Source organism: Mustelus asterias, chromosome 2 (assembly GCF_964213995.1).
Source record: "Mustelus asterias chromosome 2, sMusAst1.hap1.1, whole genome shotgun sequence".
NCBI classification, from domain to species: Eukaryota; Metazoa; Chordata; class Chondrichthyes; order Carcharhiniformes; family Triakidae; genus Mustelus; species Mustelus asterias.
This window is the reverse complement of record NC_135802.1, coordinates 124273903-124291385: the sequence shown is the minus strand read 5'-3', so window position 1 is coordinate 124291385 and position 17483 is coordinate 124273903. Positions and strand designations below refer to the sequence as shown.

Genomic DNA, 17483 nt, shown 5'->3' with positions numbered 1-17483 from the left:
CTCGGAATATTTCAATCTATGTTTGGGAAATTAAAGTCTCCCATCACAACAACTCTGCTATTATTGCAACTCTCCAGGATCTGTTTCCCTATCTGCTCCTCCACCTCCCTGTCACTATTGGGAGGCCTATAGAAAACTCCCAGCAAGTGATCGACCCCTTCCCACTCTGAACTTCCACCCACACAGACTCGGTGGACAATCCCTCCACAGCATACACCTTCTCTACAGCTGTGACACTATCCCTGATCAGCAGTGCCACTCCACCCCCTCTCTTGCCTCCCTCCCTGTCCTTCCTGAAACATCTGAATCCCGGCACCTGTAGTATCCAGTCCTATCCCTGAGACATCCAAGTCTCCGTAATGGCCACCACATCACACTTCCAGGCATCGATCCACGCTCTGAGCTCATCCCCTTTATTCACTATACTCCTGGCATTAAAGTAAACACATCTCAATCCTTTGGTCTGAGCTCTCCCATTCTCTATCCCCCGTCCATCCTCCCTCTTGCACCGTCTATAACCCTTCTCTATTTGCGAGCTAACTTCCTCACTCCCCCCCCCCCCCCCCCAACCTATCTAGTTTAAACTCTCTCCAGTAGCCCAGTAGCCTTAGACAACCTTCCCGCCAGGATATTGGTCCCCCTGGGATTCGAGTGCCACCCATTTTTTGTGTACAGGTCGCACCTGCCCCTAAAGAGGTCCCAATGGTCCAGGAACCTGAATCCCTGCCCCCTGCACCAGTCCCTCAGCCACACATTCATCCTCCACCTCACTCCATTCCTGCCCTCACCCTCCCGTGGCACAGGCAGCAATCCGGAGATTACTACCTTTGCTTTCCTCCTCAGCTGTCTCCCTAATTCCCTATACTCTCTTTTCATGACCCCTTTCAGTTCACTATTTAAAAATACATCCTTTACAATGAATGTCTGATTAGGGAGTCATTGCTAACTCAGAATACCAGCTTTCTCAGTGACTGTAACTTCGTGTCTATTGTGAAACTTTTATGATGTACAGCTCTTGGCAACCCAGTGGGGAAAAAAATAAAGTTACAGCGAAAAGAAGCAATAGCATGTAAATGTCATGACATTTTAAAGAATGACACTGTCTCTCAAGCACATTCAAAAAAAAATGTGCACTTACGTAGAGACAAGAAGATGGAAAGAGCAAGGAGCAGATAGAAATCATAGAAACCCTACAGTACAGAAAGAGGCCATTCGGCCCATCGAGTCTGCACCGACCACAAACCCACCCAGGCCCTACCCCCATATCCACCCACTAATCCCTCTAACCTACGCATCTCAGAACACTAAGGGCAATTTGTTTTAGCATAGCCAATCAACCTAACCCGCACATTTTTGGACTGTGGGAGGAAACCGGAGCACCCGGAGGAAACCCACGCAGACACGAGGAGAATGTGTAAACTCCACACAGACAGTGACCCAAGCCGGGAATCGAACCCAGGTCCCTGGAGCTGTGAAGCAGCAGTGCTAACCACTGTGCTACCGTGTCACCCGATAGTTTCTAGAAAGAGTGACACAGTATAAATGAGCCCAGCAGGTAAGTTCCCAATAAAGCTGTTAGCTTTATTGGGAAATTCCCAATAATAATTTACAGTTGAAACATTAATGACAATGAGAGTGATGGAAAGTAGCTTTACTAAGTGTTCTGTCATTACATTGTTGAACTTTCTCTTGTGTTCCTCAATTCAGCTGAAGAAGTAGAAAGGCTGGCTGCAATGCGTTCTGAGTCACTGGTCCCAGGAACTCACACACCACCTATCAGAAGAAGAAGCAAATTTGCTACACTAGGAAGGCTGTTTAAACCATGGAAGTGGAGGAAGAAGAAAAGCGAAAAGTTTAAACAGACATCTGCAGGTAGGCATCTCGACAAATTACTCAAATCAATTCTGAATCTGGGGATCCTCAAATAGTAGTACAATGTTTGGACTGAGGAAATGGAGCAGGGCAGAAACTTAATAAATAAGCAATCTTTCTGTGTTTCTAAGCTTATTATGGTCTGGGGAAACTTATATACCTTTATCAAAACGTAATGTGATGCGTTGTGTTTATTCTGCTTCCTATTTCCATCTACTCCACCCCCCCATCCCCACCCACTGAGTTTACAGACTCCATGTGCATCATATGTCATTTCAGAATTGAGAGGCACACATTACCCTCTTTGTGTGTAACTGTTGACTTTGGGTATTGGAAGTAAGTCCTGACCGAGTGATTCACTTAAAGAAGACATGAGAGCTGAGCTACCCCCTCAACATTCATCCACATGGACTTTCAGCAGGAATCAGGCACAGGAACTCCTGCTGTTTTTCTCTTTCCTAACCGTGCCACTTACAGCAGTTCTACTGGGGCCCAGTTGAGATCAGCTAATTCAGCTCAAACTGAGAATAGATGTGGCCTATTTTGTGTTTACTGCTCAGATAAACCTTGCTTCCATCCATGAGAAGGGCTGACTTTTATTAAGGTTTATTTTTACATCCATGTTCGATTCAATACTAAATTTTGATATCTGGTTCCAGTTGTGAGCTTTCTTTCAGTTGGCACAAACTAATTGGCAGTTCATGTTAGAAATCTCAAGCTTTGAAAAGTATTCAATTGTTCTCTGTGGTCTATGATCCAGACTCCAGCTATGATTAGCAGTGGTCAGCATTGCTGCCTCACAGCGCCAGGGACCTGGGTTCGATTCCCGGCTTGGGTCACTGTCTGTGTGGAGTTTGCACATTCTCCCTGTGTCAGTGTGGGTTTCCTCTGGGTGCTCCGGTTTCCTCCCACAGTCCAAAGATGTGCGGGTTACGTTGATTGGCCATGCTAAATTGACCCTTGTGTCAGGGGATTTTCAGGATAAACGTGTGGGGTTACAGAAATAGGGCCTGGGTGGGATTGTGGTCGGTGCAGACTCGATGGGCTGAATGGCCTCCTTCTGCACTGTAGGGATTCTATGATTCTATGATGGATACAAAAACAAAATACTGTTGATGCTAGAAATCTGAAGTAAAAGCTGAAAATGATAGAAATGTCAAGCAGAAATATTCTAGGAATGCCCACTTTGGCGAAGTTCTGCTCTTCTCTCCAACAGGATTTAGCTTTATCTCTTTTATTTTGTTCATCTTCATTGTTTTCTGTTTCCCCTTGATCCTGCTATTCCTACATACGCCTCCTCTAAACACATCTTTTGTTTCTTTACTTGATACTGCTGCAGCTGAGTGGGTGGGCAGATGCCAGGTTCTGAAACCTCAAATCCAATTAAAGATCTGCAAAGAATTTGCATCTGATTCTTTTTTATTCTCTATGGGGAAGTGGTTGATCACCATTCCCACCCCGGGGATACAGTTTTGTAGGTCCTAGGTCAACAAAACTTTCTCGCACAGTCTAAAGAAGTGCAGCTTAGGTGGATTGGCCATACTAAATTGCCCATAAGTGTCCTAAGACATGTAGGTTCGGAGATTAGTGGGGTAAATACGTGGGGTTATGGGGATGCTCTCGGAGAGTCAGTACAGACTTGATGGGCTGAATGGCCTCCTTCTGTGCTGTTGGGATTCTATTCTATGAAAGTTGAAAGAAGTCTCTGCACCTATTCATTACCATTGATTGACAGGCACTCTGTTTGAAATGGAAGTCTCATCTGCACCCTTCCAGCCTTCACCATTTTTGTGGGGTGGAATGGTGGCAGGTTATAAATAACGCATTTGTGATTCACATATCCCATATAAATCCAGCAGCTACCTCCACTCGTGTGTGATTTTGGTGAGGTAGGTATCTGAACCCGAAGCAAGCAGAACAAACCAGGTAAGAGCAGGACAAAACTTGTGGATTCATTTGGATGGCCAGGGAGAGGTAAGGCAACCTTTGTATGTGGTCCTGGGATGTCTTTGAGAGAGTTAAAGCACCCTTTTGGGTAGGTCAGCTGCACTTTGGGATTGTTAAAAGTAGGCATGAATGTTTTGACAGTTCTTTGACAGTCTTCCACAGATCTTTGATGGCTTTGGCAGTTCTTTGACTGGCAAGGAAAGTATTCTTTGCTCATTCCTAAGTCAAGAAATGTGAGAGAGATAAAACAGGAAACGATAGCCAGTTAGCCTCACATCAGTTGTCGTCAAGTGCTGGTGTTTATTACTAAGGAAGTAGTTACTTGGTACGACAGAAATTGAGTATTGCTGAAAAAGAAAAGACACGCTGTCGAAGGTTTTCATCTTGCACTCATCAGGACAGTTTCACACGAATACCAAGGCCGGAATTCTCCAGCCTCGCATACGACTTGAGATTCTCCGGTCCTGCTGCTATGAACAGAGATTTGGTTCACCCCCAACTTTCTGTTCTTGATGGCAGCAGTGGTGGGGAGTAAGACATTGGAGAATTCCTGCCCAAATCTCAAAGGGCACAATAATTTGTAGTGCATGAGAAAAGAGTGCTAACTAGTTGACAAATTGACTCTGGGGCCACGGAGAATGCACCATGGTTGCCCCCTGGAAACATCTCAACCAATTCGAGTTGACCTGCCAGCCAATCAGTACCCTTTTCTTATGCATTATAAATTGTTGCTCCTTTTGAAATTTAGCATTCCGCAACTATCCTGATGAAAGCAAGATAAGTTTTGATAGCACGTTTTTATTTCAAGCAGTACTGAAGTCCTACATTAAGCAAATATTTGAATGAAGAAGTCTCGCCACATGCAGGGCTTTGGTGAGACCACACCTTGAATACTGTGTGCAATTTTGGGCTGTTGAGGATTGACCAGACAATGCACAGTGAGTACTCAAATCTTTTAAGCTTTTATTACCTGCTAGCAAGGAGAACAGACACAGTGATTGTGTTCTGTCGATTCATACAGAAAATGTAACAGTTATAGTTCACCATATCTTGCTCTTGGAAATTTGTTATTATTATTTTCATCCTGTGACCAAGGCTGGGACCAGAGTGTTTATGGAACTAACACAAGGTTTAGATTAGTCGCTTATCCTGAGTACGCAAATGCTGGCTTCACTGAAGGCCTTGTTTGCTAATGAGTGTTTTCCATTACTTGATAGAGTTGTTTGTCATAACTTAATTTCCACAATTGTTGTAACTAATTTTTCCCTAACAGCATCTACAGTTTTTAACTTTTAAACTATAGTTTCACAAGTTCCAGCAACTCCATGGTGTTTTATTTGAAGTGAGCATCTTTACTCTTGCAGAACAAAGTGAATTAAATATTTGGCCTGGAATTACAACTTAATTTCCACAGGTCTCCATATTGAGGAAGGATATCCTTGCATTGGAGGTGGTACAGAGAAGATCCACCAAATTGGTCCCTGGATTGTCCTACAGAGTGGCACAGTGATTAGCACTGCTGCCTCACAGAACCAGGGACTTGTGTTCAGTTCCAGCCTCGGTTTACTGTCGAGTTTGCACATTCTCTCCATGTCTGTGTGGGTTTCCTCCGGGTGCTCCGGTTTCCCCTCACAGTCCAAAGATGTACAGGTTAGGTTGATTGGCCATGCTAAATTAACCCTGGTGCCAAGGGGATTAACAGGGTAAATATGAGGGGTTACGAAAATAGGTCCTGGGTGGGATTGTGGTCAGTGCAGACTCAAAGGGCCGAATGGCCTCCTTCTGCACTCTTGGGGATTCTATACATTGAAAGACTGAGCTTGGAAATTTAGAAGATAGAGAGATGATCTCAATGAAATATACAAGACACTGAAGGGGCCTGACACACAGAGATTGTTTATACTGGCTAGGGAATCTAGAATTCGGGGACATATCTCTGGATAAGGGTCTGATTATTATAGACTGAGATGAAGAGAAATTTGCTTACTCAACTTGAGTTGCATTAATTGGCCACTTATGAACCTCCACTGGGGTTGGGGGGGGGGGGGGGGGGGGGCGAGCAGGCCTGATCTTGCATCTTGCTGCCATAAAAATGGAGACTGGTTAGGGCAGGCAAGAGGCTGGCAGTAAGGCCATACAGAGCTGCCCCACTCATCTGCCAACCAGCTGGCAGAGATTCGTAAAATTCTGTTGACCTAGAACCTTGGGGCTTGATCGTTGGTTCTAATGTTATGCTGACTGCAGTTTTCTGAATATCTTCGTACAAATTCTGTGAACACAAACAAGGTGCCCTGAGACACTTGAGTTAGTCTCACATTAACTAAATCATGTCCATTTCTTCTATTCTAATATTATCCTAATTCCCCAGTGCCATAATCTGGCTTAATCCAATAAGGAGTCTAACAACACGAGGTTAAAGTCCAACAGGTTTATTTGGTAGCAAACGCCACTAGCTATCGGAGCGCTGCTCCTTCGTCAGGTGAGTGGGAGATCAGCTCACAAACAGCAAACAGGGCATATAAAGACACAAACTCAATTTACAGAATAATGAATAATGATTGGAATGCGAGTCTTTACAGCTAATCAAGTCTTAAAGGTACAGACAATGTGAGTGGAAAGAGCATTAAGCACAGGTTAAAGAGATGTGTATTGTCTCCAGACAGGACAGCCAGTGAGATTTTGCAAGTCCAGGCAAGTTGGACTGTTAGAATTTTATAAGTCTCTATGAGATTGCCCCATCATTCCTCTGAACTCCAGTGAAAACAATCCTAACCTAGTCAATCTCTCCTCGTACATCAGTCCCGCCATTCCCGGAATCAGCCTGGTAAACCTTCGCTGCACTCCCTCGAGAGCAAGATCATCCTTCCTCAGAAATGGAGACCAAAACTGCACACAATACTCTAGGTGTGGCCTCAGCAAGGCCCTGTATAGTTGCAACAACACATCCCTGCTCCTGTACTCAAAACCTCTCACAATGAAGGCCAACATATCATTTGCCTTCTTTACCGCCTGCTGCACCTGCATGCTTACCTTCAGTGACTGGTGCATAAGGACACCCAGATCCTGCAGCACATTCCCCTCCCCCAATTTACAGCCATTCAGGTAGTAATCTGCCGCCTTGTTTTTGCTTCCAAAGTGAATAACCTCACACTTATCCAAATTATACTGCATCTGTCATTGATTTGCCCACTCACCCAACCTGTCCAGATCATTCTGAAGGATCTCTGCATCCTCATCACGGTTCACCTTCCCACCCAACTTGGTATCATCTGCAAACTTTGAGATGTTACATTTTGTTCCCTCATCCAAATCATTAATATATATTCTGAATAGCTGGGGTCTCAGCACCAATCCCTGTGGCACCCCACTAGTCACTGCCTGCCAATTTGAAAAGCGCCCATTAATTCCTACTCTTTGTTTCTTCTCTGCCACCAGTTTTCTATCCATCTCATTACACTTCCTCCAATCCCATGCATAGAGTCATAGAGGTTTACAGCATGGAAACATGCCCTTCGGCCCAACTTGTCCATGCTGCCCTTTTTTTAAAAAAACCCTAAGCTAATCCCAATTGCCCGCATTTGGTCCATCTCCCTCTATACCCATCTTACTCATGTAACTATCTAAATGCTTTTTAAAAGATAAAATTGTACCCGCCTCGACTAGTACCTCTGGCAGCTTGTTCCAGACACTCACTACCCTCTGTGTGAAAAAATTGCCCCTCTGGACACTTTTGTATCTCTCCCCTCTCACCTTAAACCTATGCCCTCTAGTTTTAGACTCCCCTACCTTTGGGAAAAGATATTGACTAGCTGATCTGTGCCCCTCATTATTTTATAGACCTCTATAAGATCACTCCTCAGCCTTCTACGCTCTGGAGAAAAAAGTCCCAGTCTATCCAACTTCTCCTTATAACTCAAACCATCAAGTCCCAGTAGCATCCTTGTAAATCTTTTCTGCACTCTTTGTAGTTTGATCATACCCTTTCTATAATAGGGTGACCAGAATTGCACACAGTATTCCAAGTGTGGCCTTACCAATGTCTTGTACAACTTCAACAAGACATTCCAACTCCTGTATACAGTGTTCTGTCCGATGAAACCAAGCATTCTGAATGCCTTCTTCACCACTCTGTCCACCTGTGACTCCACTTTCAAGGAGCTATGAACATGTACCCCTAGATCTCTTTGTTCTGCAACTCTCCCCAACGCCCTACCATTAACTGAGTAAGTCCTGCCCTGGTTCAATCTACCAAAATGCATCACCTCACATTCGTCCAAATTAAACTCCATCCGCCATTCGTCAGCCCACTGCCCCAATTGATCAAGATCCCGTTGCGATTGGAGATAACTTTCTTCACTGTCCACTATGCCACCAATCTTAGTGTCATCTGCAAACTTGCTAACCATGCCTCCTGTATTCTCATCGAAATCATTAATATAAATGACAAGTAACAGTGGACCCTGCACCGATCCCTGAGGCACACCACTGGTCACAGGCCTCCAGTTTGAAAAACAATCCTCTACAACCACCTTCTGTCGTCAAGCCAACATTTCACCCTGGATCCCGTGAGATTTAACCTTATGCAATAACCTACCATGCAGTACCTTATCAAAGGCCTTGCTAAAGTCCATGTAGACAACATTTTGGTTACCACTTAAAGAAACTCAATCAAATTTGTGAGACATGATTTTCCACTCACAAAGCTATGCTGACTGTCCCTCATCAGTCCTTGTGTCTCTAAATGCCTGTAGATTACTGCTGCCACACCTGTCTCTCAAAATACCTTCCAACAACTTACCCACCACAGATGTGAGGCTCACTGGCCTGTAATTCCTAGGCTTTTCCCTGCAGCCCTTTAAACAAAGGCACAACATTTGCCACCCTCCAATCTTCAGGCATCTCACCTGTGGCTATCGATGATTCAAATATTTCTGCTCGGGGACCCGTAATTTCCTCCCTCGCTCCCACAATGTCCTGGGAATCACTTCATCAGGTCCCGGCGATTTATCTACCTTGGTGCGCTTTAAGACTTCCAGCATCTCCTTCTCTGTAATATGTACACTCCTCAAGACATCACTATTTATTTCCCCAAGTTCCCTAACATCCATGCTTTTCTCAACAGTAAATACTGATGAGAAATATTCATTTAGGATCTCACCCATCTCTTGTGGATCCGCACATAGATGACCTTGTTGATCCTTAAGAGGTTCTACTCTCTCCCTTGTTATTCTTTTGGCCTTTATGTATTTACATAAGAACATAAGAACATAAGAAATAGGAGCAGGAGTAGGCCATCTAGCCCCTCGAGCCTGCCCCGCCATTCAATAAGATCATGGCTGATCTGACGTGGATCAGTACCACTTACCCGTCTGATCCCCATAACCCTTAATTCCCTTACCGCTCAGGAATCCATCCATCCGCGCTTTAAACATATTCAGCGAGGTAGCCTCCACCACCTCAGTGGGCAGAGAATTCCAGAGATTCACCACCCTCTGGGAGAAGAAGTTCCTCCTCAACTCTGTCTTAAACCGACCCCCCTTTATTTTGAGGCTGTGTCCTCTAGTTTTAACTTCCTTACTAAGTGGAAAGAATCTCTCCGCCTCCACCCTATCCAGCCCCCGCATTATCTTATAAGTCTCCATAAGATCCCCCCTCATCCTTCTAAACTCCAACGAGTACAAACCCAATCTCCTCAGCCTCTCCTCATAATCCAAACCCCTCATCTCCGGTATCAACCTGGTGAACCTTCTCTGCACTCCCTCCAATGCCAATATATCCCTCCTCATATAAGGGGACCAATACTGCACACAGTATTCCAGCTGCGGCCTCACCAATGCCCTGTACAGGTGCATCAAGACATCCCTGCTTTTATATTCTATCCCCCTCGCGATATAGGCCAACATCCCATTTGCCTTCTTGATCACCTGTTGTACCTGCAGACTGGGCTTTTGCGTCTCATGCACAAGGACCCCCAGGTCCCTTTGCACGGTAGCATGTTTTAATTTGTTTCCATTGAGATAGTAATCCCATTTGTTATTATTTCCTCCAAAGTGTATAACCTCGCATTGTAGAAGCTCTTTGGATTCTCCTTTGCCTTATCTGCCAAAACAATCTTGTGTCCCCTTTTTGCCCTCCTGATTTCTCTCTTAACGCTACTCCTACACCCCCTATGCTCTTCAAGGGATTCACTTGATCCCAGCTGCCTATGCACTTCATGTGCCTCCTTCTTGACCAGGGCCTCAATATCCCGAGTCATTTAGGGTTCCCTACTTCTGCCAGCCTTGCCCTTCACTCTAAGAGAAATGTGCTTACCCTGAACCTTGGTTAACACACTTTTGAAAGCCTCCCATTTACCAGATGTCCCTTTGCCTTCCCACAGACTTCCCCCAATTAATTTTTGAAAGTTCCTGCCTGATACCATCAAAATTGGCCTTGCCCCAATTTAGAATTTTAACTTTTGGGCCAGACCTATCATTCTCCATAGCTATCTTAATACTAATAGAATTATGGTCACTGGTCCCAAAGTGTCCTTCTGACACCTGTCCTTTCTTATTTCCCAAGAGGAGATCAAGTTTTGCCCCCTCTCTAGTCAGGCCATCCACATACTGAATGAGAAATTCCTCCTGAATACACTCAACAAATTTCTCTACTTCCAGCCTCTAATACTATGGCTGTCCCAGTCAATGTTGGGAAAATTAAAATCTCCGACTGTTACCACCCTATTTTTCTTGGAGCTATCTGTAATCTCCTTGCATATTTGCTCCTCAATTTCCTGCCGACTATTTGGGGGCCTATAGTACAACCGTATCAAAGTGATTTCCCCCTTCTTATTTCTCAGTTCTATCCATGTAGACTCAGTGGCCGAACCCTCGGATATATCCTCTCTCAGTACGGCCGTGATGTTTTCCCTTATCAAAAGTGCAACTCCCCCTCCTCCCTTAGCTCTTGTTCTATCTTTCCTATTGCATCTGTATCCTGGAACATTGAACTGCCAGTCCTGTCCCTCCCTTAGCCATGTTTCAATAATTGCTATAATATCCCAGTCCCAAGTACCCATCCATGCCCTGAGTTCATCTGCCTTGCCCGTCAGGCCCCTTGCATTGAAATAAATGCAGTTTAATCTGGACTTTCCTTGCTCTCTGTCTTGCTTTTGCCTGATCTGTCTGATACTAGGATTACTGACACTGCCTTTACTACTTAATGTGCTCCCTTTAACTTCTGTGCTGCCCTCAACCTTTTCTTTTGTCTCCCTACTGCTTTGGGTCTCACCCGCCTGCCAAATTATTTTTTTCCTCTTCTCTCCTCCATATGCCATCTTGACCTTACTGCCTCCTATGTTTTTCCCATTTCTGCTTCTCTGCGTCTGGTGCTTGCTCCTGTACTTGCCTCACAACAATGTCTGTATTATCACTAACTTGTAATGCTGCCACACCTGCTGTTTGTGTCCCTTCCCAATTTTGTTCTAACAAATCTAGCTGCCCTGTCGGCTTGGCTGTTTCCTTTCTGGGCTTGACTCTTAATTTTCTTATGTGCCTGTACTTTGATTACAGCTGCTTCTAAAGGACTATGGCTGCTTGGATTAGATCTTTAATCAAATTTTCATACTGTACATGTCTGCCACTTAAGGTAATGGAACCTCGTCTGCCCCAAGCTGTCATATAGTCATGGATTACCCCAAAAGCATATCAACTGTCTGCTGTAGAGATGTTAATTCGTTTTCCAGTATCCCGTTCTGAAGCTTTAGTTAAAGCTAACGACTCTGCTACTTGTGCTGAGTTATTCCCTGGGATTTGTCCTCCTGCAATCACTGTTCCTTCATCATTTACCACTGCTCATGTGGTGCAGGGTTCGCCATTAATGTATTTCTAGCCCCATCTACATATAGGTTAATCCCTCTTCACCTGTGAGTTGTTCTGCTAAATCTTCACTTACTCCCTCATTCACTTCTGCAACACATTCATGCTCTGTTCTTTGCACTATCAATCCTCCTGCAGGATTTTCCCTTACATCTCTGTTGATTTCTACATGTCAGTCTCCTGGCAAGAAATTTGCTTCCCATTTCCCATAAGAAACTCTTTTTAATCTCCCTGCTTTTAAAATCTGGGCAATTGTGTATGACTGTGGAGAATTATATTTCCTATCAGGGTGAGTGGTTCTGAAACACTGTCAGTGAGGCACATGCCAGTGCTCTCACACACCGATGCATACCTCTAGCAACTGAATCAAGTTAGGCGGAGTGGTACACACTGGTCTTAACCTGTCTCCATATTGTTGAGTTGCTCTATTGGATTATTACCCTCATCTCTTAACTGTAATAATCTGTCAGTTTAGGGGTAGGAATGGGCTTTCCCTTTGAGCCTGTCTGGTATCTAATACTGTTTTCAACCTTTCCATATTCAAAAACTTGCAACAGGGTGTGCTTTGTGTTCTGGATTACTTCTCCCAGTCTTGTGATTGATTCAAACTCTGAACATCCACTCCTGGCAGTCCAACTAAAAAGCTTAAAACTACTGCAAACTTTAAAACACAAAGATCCATCCTATCTGGGACAGAATGGGTTAATTCTCTGCTTGTTTCAAAAGGAGCGGAGTAAATTTTCTCAAATGGACTTCATGACGTCATCAGTTTTTCTTGGCAAGCATTCAAAAACTCTGGACTGACTCGCTTTTCAGAAACTAATTCTAAACCTAACGAAGTTTTAATCCAGATTAATCCAAAACAAGATTTATTTTACACTTTCTCCAGTCTAAGCTTTAAATTTAAATGTTTCATTCCTTCTACAACTCTGCTCGCAGCCTCAGAATGATACAAAATCAAATCAACTGTTTGCTGAGATTCCCCTTACAATTTTTCAGATGTAACATAATGCCATTTTGAGATTGATGCAATTTATAAATTTTCCTTTTCCAAAATGGCAGAGCTCAAATCTCTGTCGAATTCTTATCCTTTCTGTTGAAATGATTGTGGCCACCAACCATTTCCAAGATAAAGGAATTTCAAGAATTTATGTGCATTCCATTCTATTTGATTTTAAGTTTGCATCATTTTCATTATTATAAACCTTTTTGCTTTCTGAGTTCTCTAATGCCATACCCTACATGACCACATGATGGCACTGTTGACAATATAATCACACTGTCTCTGGTGGTATTTTACCATCGCATTGTGCCTGTTTTTGGGTGTGAAAAATTGGTAAAGCCAGTTCCCATTTTACCAAGGCCAAAAAATTGGCGCGGTTCGGAACCCACCAAAACAGGTGTGGCATCAATTTAAATATTTTTGCATGCATCTCAATCCAATTAACTAGCTGCTCGCCTCAATTTACCAGCATGCCTGCCTTTACCACCGTGTCTTCCTAATCCGGATCAGTCTGGAGCAGACACGCTCTATAAAAGTTGGATTCTGGCGCCATCAATGAGGGTTAGTGAGGAAGTAAGTGCCTACCGTCGGACAGCTCCATGCTGCTCACAGGCGATCATTTCGTAGCGGCCATGTTGCGTTTCGGGTCGGGAGGGGCCTGCGAGTGTGTGGGGGGGGGGGGGGCTGTTTCTCAGCACGATGTCCAATGTCTGATTTGCAGCACGGACCCAGATCTCAGTGCTAACCTTGGGTCTTGGGGATGCTGCTGGGTGCTAGTGCACGTTGCACTCTTCCAGGTGGAGGATGTGCTGGAAGCCCTTTGAAATGGTGGTGCTGCAGCCTCAGAACTTATCAAGCAGCAGTGTCTGTGCTCACTGCTGCATGCGTTCTGGGTGTGTGTTACTGGGGGAAGGATGGGGGTGGGGGGACTGTGTTACTGCGGGGAGGATGGGGGGCTATGTTGCTGGTGGGGCTATGGGGGAGAGAATGGGGGGCTGTGTTGCTGGGGAGCCTTCAGGGGATGGGGGGCTGGGTTGCTGTGGGGGGAGGGTGGGGATGTTGCTGTTCTTTTGGTTGCTGCTGGAGCTGAGGAGGAGGAGCTGGGGGATGAATTGCGGGCAGAGGAGGCCCAGGCCTTGTCACTCGTAATAGTAGAGGGAGACGGCCACTGGAGGCAGGACGTGACCACCATTCATCAGGGAGGGGGGTGGGGCACAGGAGGAGGAGGAGGAGGGAGTGGAGAGCCCCGGCGGTTCTGCATACAAGTGTCATTTGAACAAATCTTGGATATCATGAGCCGCCGACGGCTCCGGCTCCAAAAGGAGACCTGTGCCACTTGTTGCAGGACCTGGCACCTCGGCAGGGGGGGCACCCACTCTCGGTGGCTGTGAAATTGACAACCGCTTTAATCTTTTATGCCACCATGTCCTCCCAGTCCCCCAGTGGAAATGTATGTGGCATTTTGCAGTCAGCCGTCCACACCTGTGTGAAGGAGGTCACGGATGCCCTCCGTGCTGGCCAGTATTTTAAGTTTGACCTGGACCAGGCCCAGCAGGAAGCCCAGACTGTAGGATTCATGGCCATTGGGGCGGCACGGTAGCACAGTGGTTAGCACTGCTGCTTCACAGCTCCAGGGTCCCGGGTTCGATTCCCGGCTCGGGTCACTGTCTGTGTGGAGTTTGCACATTCTCCTCGTGTCTGCGTGGGTTTCCTCCGGGTGCTCCGGTTTCCTCCCACAGTCCAAAGATGTGCGGGTTAGGTTGATTGGCCAGGTTAAAAAAAATTGCCCCTTAGAGTCCTGAGATGCGTAGGTTAGTGGGATTAGCGGGTAAAATATGTGGGGGTAGGGCCTGGGTGGGATTGTGGTCGGTGCAGACTCGATGGGCCGAATGGCCTCCTTCTGCACTGTAGGGTTTCTATGATTCTATGATTGCGAGGATGCCTAATGTGCAGGAGGCTATAGACTGCAGCCACATCACCCTCAAGGCCCCACTTCAGAATCCACGATGATTCATCAATAGAAAGGGGTTCCACTCCCTAAATGTCCAATTGGTTTGTGACCACAAGATGAATATCATGCATGTCTGCGCCAGACACCCCGGCTGAGGAGTAACTGAGGAGCTCAGACATACTGAAGGCCTTTGAGGAGGAGCCCAGGGTGCAGGGATGGCGCATGGGTGACATGGGATACCCGCTTTGGACTTAGCTGATGATGCCTGTGCAGAGGCCTGAGATTAATGTGGAGAGCCGGTATAATGAGGCCCATGTTGCCACCCGATCAATAGTGCATCGTGCTCCTGAAAATGCTGTTCAGACCGCTCTGGCTGGGCCCTACAATACAGCCCCCTGATTTCTTCCTGCATTGTGGTGGTGTGCTGTGTCCTACAAAACCTGGTGCAGCAGCAGGAGGATGTGGAGGCCGACCAGCCAGGTGTCGTTGGGGAGGAGGCTGCCCAGCAGGTGGCGAAAGAGGAGGAGGACAATGCCGAGATATGGAATGGGTTCCATTCCATATCTCTTCTCCCCCCCCCCCCCCCCCCCCCCCTGCATGTCCTACTATCTCCTGCAACATTTCTAACACCAGAGTGGTGGACCTAGGTACACTCTGTTAGCGAGTTTCTTTGGCAGGCAGGAGGGTGGTGATGACTCGCTAATCACCATTATGATGATGTCTTGGTGCAATGTAGTCCTACGTGAGCTCCACATGCACGCTGGCACCAGTGTAGTGGGTAAGGGATCTGAAACCGCCCATACAGGGCCCTGGGGCAGGTGGGGTGGGGGAAGGGAGAGAATCACTCATGGGCTCTGGGGAACCAATGGCTTCATTTTCTCAGTGACACAGCGTTGAGGGGCCTCCCCAACTGACATCAACATGAAGGATCCCTCCGGTGAGCGTCAAATTCAAGACAAGTTAGTCATAGGTGGGTGGTGAAAAAACATTTATTGATTACAATAAAAGTGTCTAAATAAGTGCTAACGTCAAAACGCGTGAACAGAAAACATTAAAGTGCTTAAAAATCTATCCAACTAGTGCAGCCCTTCACCTATGCCATTTTAGTGCAATTACAACTTCCTAACATTACATGGCCTACCACTACGTCTTGGTGTCTCCCCAGAATGTACATCAGAGGTGGAGGGGGCCAGCTGCCTACCTTGCCCCGTGTGTTGTTATGCGCTTGGTGAGCATCCTCTGGAGGCCCTGGAATTTGAGGGTCCTGGCCAATTTTCAGGTGTCTGGAACATACCCATGACATCCTCTTCCCGCTGCCCCGGTGTCAGGAAAAGAAGAGTCAGAAGGTGTAGCCACAGCCACAGTCTCCTGGCTGGAAGGCTCTGGCATGGGCTCCTGCTCTTCCTCCTCCCTTGGGATTCCTGCTGGGCCCCAGGGTCAGTCCATGGGACGGTGGCGCTTCTACGGTGAGCTCCAGAAGTTCTGGCGTCATCTGGCACTAAAGGTCCTGGAGGACCACCTGCATTCTACCCATGGTGGTCGAGCCCTCTGCGATGGCTGCCTGTCAATGGCCACAACAAATGCCTTCTGAGACTGGGCCACACTTTGCAGCCCCTCAGCCATGACCCTCTATGACTGGGCCACATTCTCAAGGGCTGCTGCCATAGCCCGCTGTGTCTCAGTGCTGTCCCGCTGGGTCTTGTGCAAGCTTTCGAGCCTCTCAGCTATGGGCCGCAGAACCTCAAGAAACCTGTTGAGTCCCTCAGCTGTGGCCCACTGTGACTCTGCCGCAGCCCTCTGGGACTCCGCTGTGGCCTGCTGTGACTCGGCCATCACTTGGAGCCTGCCACTCATGGTGAGGATTCCCTGCCACCCTTGCAGTGTTGGCCTGGGGACCACGCAAGACAGGCAATAGCTGAAAGCTTTGGGACTGCTTCAACAGCCTTGCAGTTGGTCCAGTGTGGTCGTCAGCCCCTCCTGCATTCCCTGGCTCTGTTGCTGCATCCCCAGCAGTTGAGGGAGAAGTGATCTCAGAGGCCCAGCATGTAGTCTGGGGCCAGCTGGGTCCTCGCCTCCAGCAGGCCCCTGCTTGCCAAAGGCCTCGGACATTCCCTCCTCCACCCAATGTACATTATCAGATATGTTGTGCTTGCCAGCGAGTGACCCAGAAGCTTCACCACTAATTGGACCCACAGATGCGAGAGTATCTGGGATGGTGAGTTGTTAAGTGGAAGCTGACGCCAAAAAGCTGCCACTCTCAGAGGTCCCTTCATCCGCTTCCTTCGAGAAGTCTCCGGAGCTGTCAGTCCCAGGATGGGGGGGAGCTGCAGTAGGGGCCGCGATTCCTCATGCCCCTGCTGGATCTGTATCTGCTCCTGCAACACTGGACACAAGGTTAAGTGCAAGGGAGGGAGAGGAATCTGGGATGCCAGAAAGTTGCTTGACAATCCTCCATTGAACATAGAACAAAGAAAATTACATCACAGGAACATTCTCTTCAGTCTCCGAGCCTGCAGTGACCAGGTTGCCCGACTGAATTAAAACCGCCTACTCTTCCGGGGACCATATCCCTCTATTCCCATCCCATTCATGTATTTGTCAAGCCGCCCCTTAAAAGTCACTATCATATCTGCTTCCACGACCTACCCCGGCAGTGAGTTCCAGGCACCCACCACCCTCTGTGTAAATAAACATGCCTCGTACATCTTTAAACCTTGCCCTCGCACCTATGCCCCCTAGTAATTGACTCAAATTGAGTGGAGGATTGACAGGTGTCCACTTCTCGACTCCAGCCCGGCCATGCCGAAGCTGATAGCCCAGATGTCATAGAAATCATAGAAATCATAGAAACCCT

The 17483-nt window shown here is 46.7% G+C and overlaps 1 protein-coding gene across 1 annotated transcript in view; it reads left to right on the top strand.

Annotated features, from left to right (window-relative positions):
- The first annotated feature begins 1718 nt into the window (after positions 1–1718).
- Positions 1719–17483, top strand: part of phactr1 (phosphatase and actin regulator 1) — a 550549-nt gene continuing 534784 nt past the window's right edge. The window contains exon 1 of the mRNA XM_078200644.1: positions 1719–1872. Coding sequence (XP_078056770.1) covers positions 1734–1872 — 139 coding nt within the window. The 5' untranslated portion in view covers positions 1719–1733. The remainder of the gene's footprint in view (positions 1873–17483) is intronic.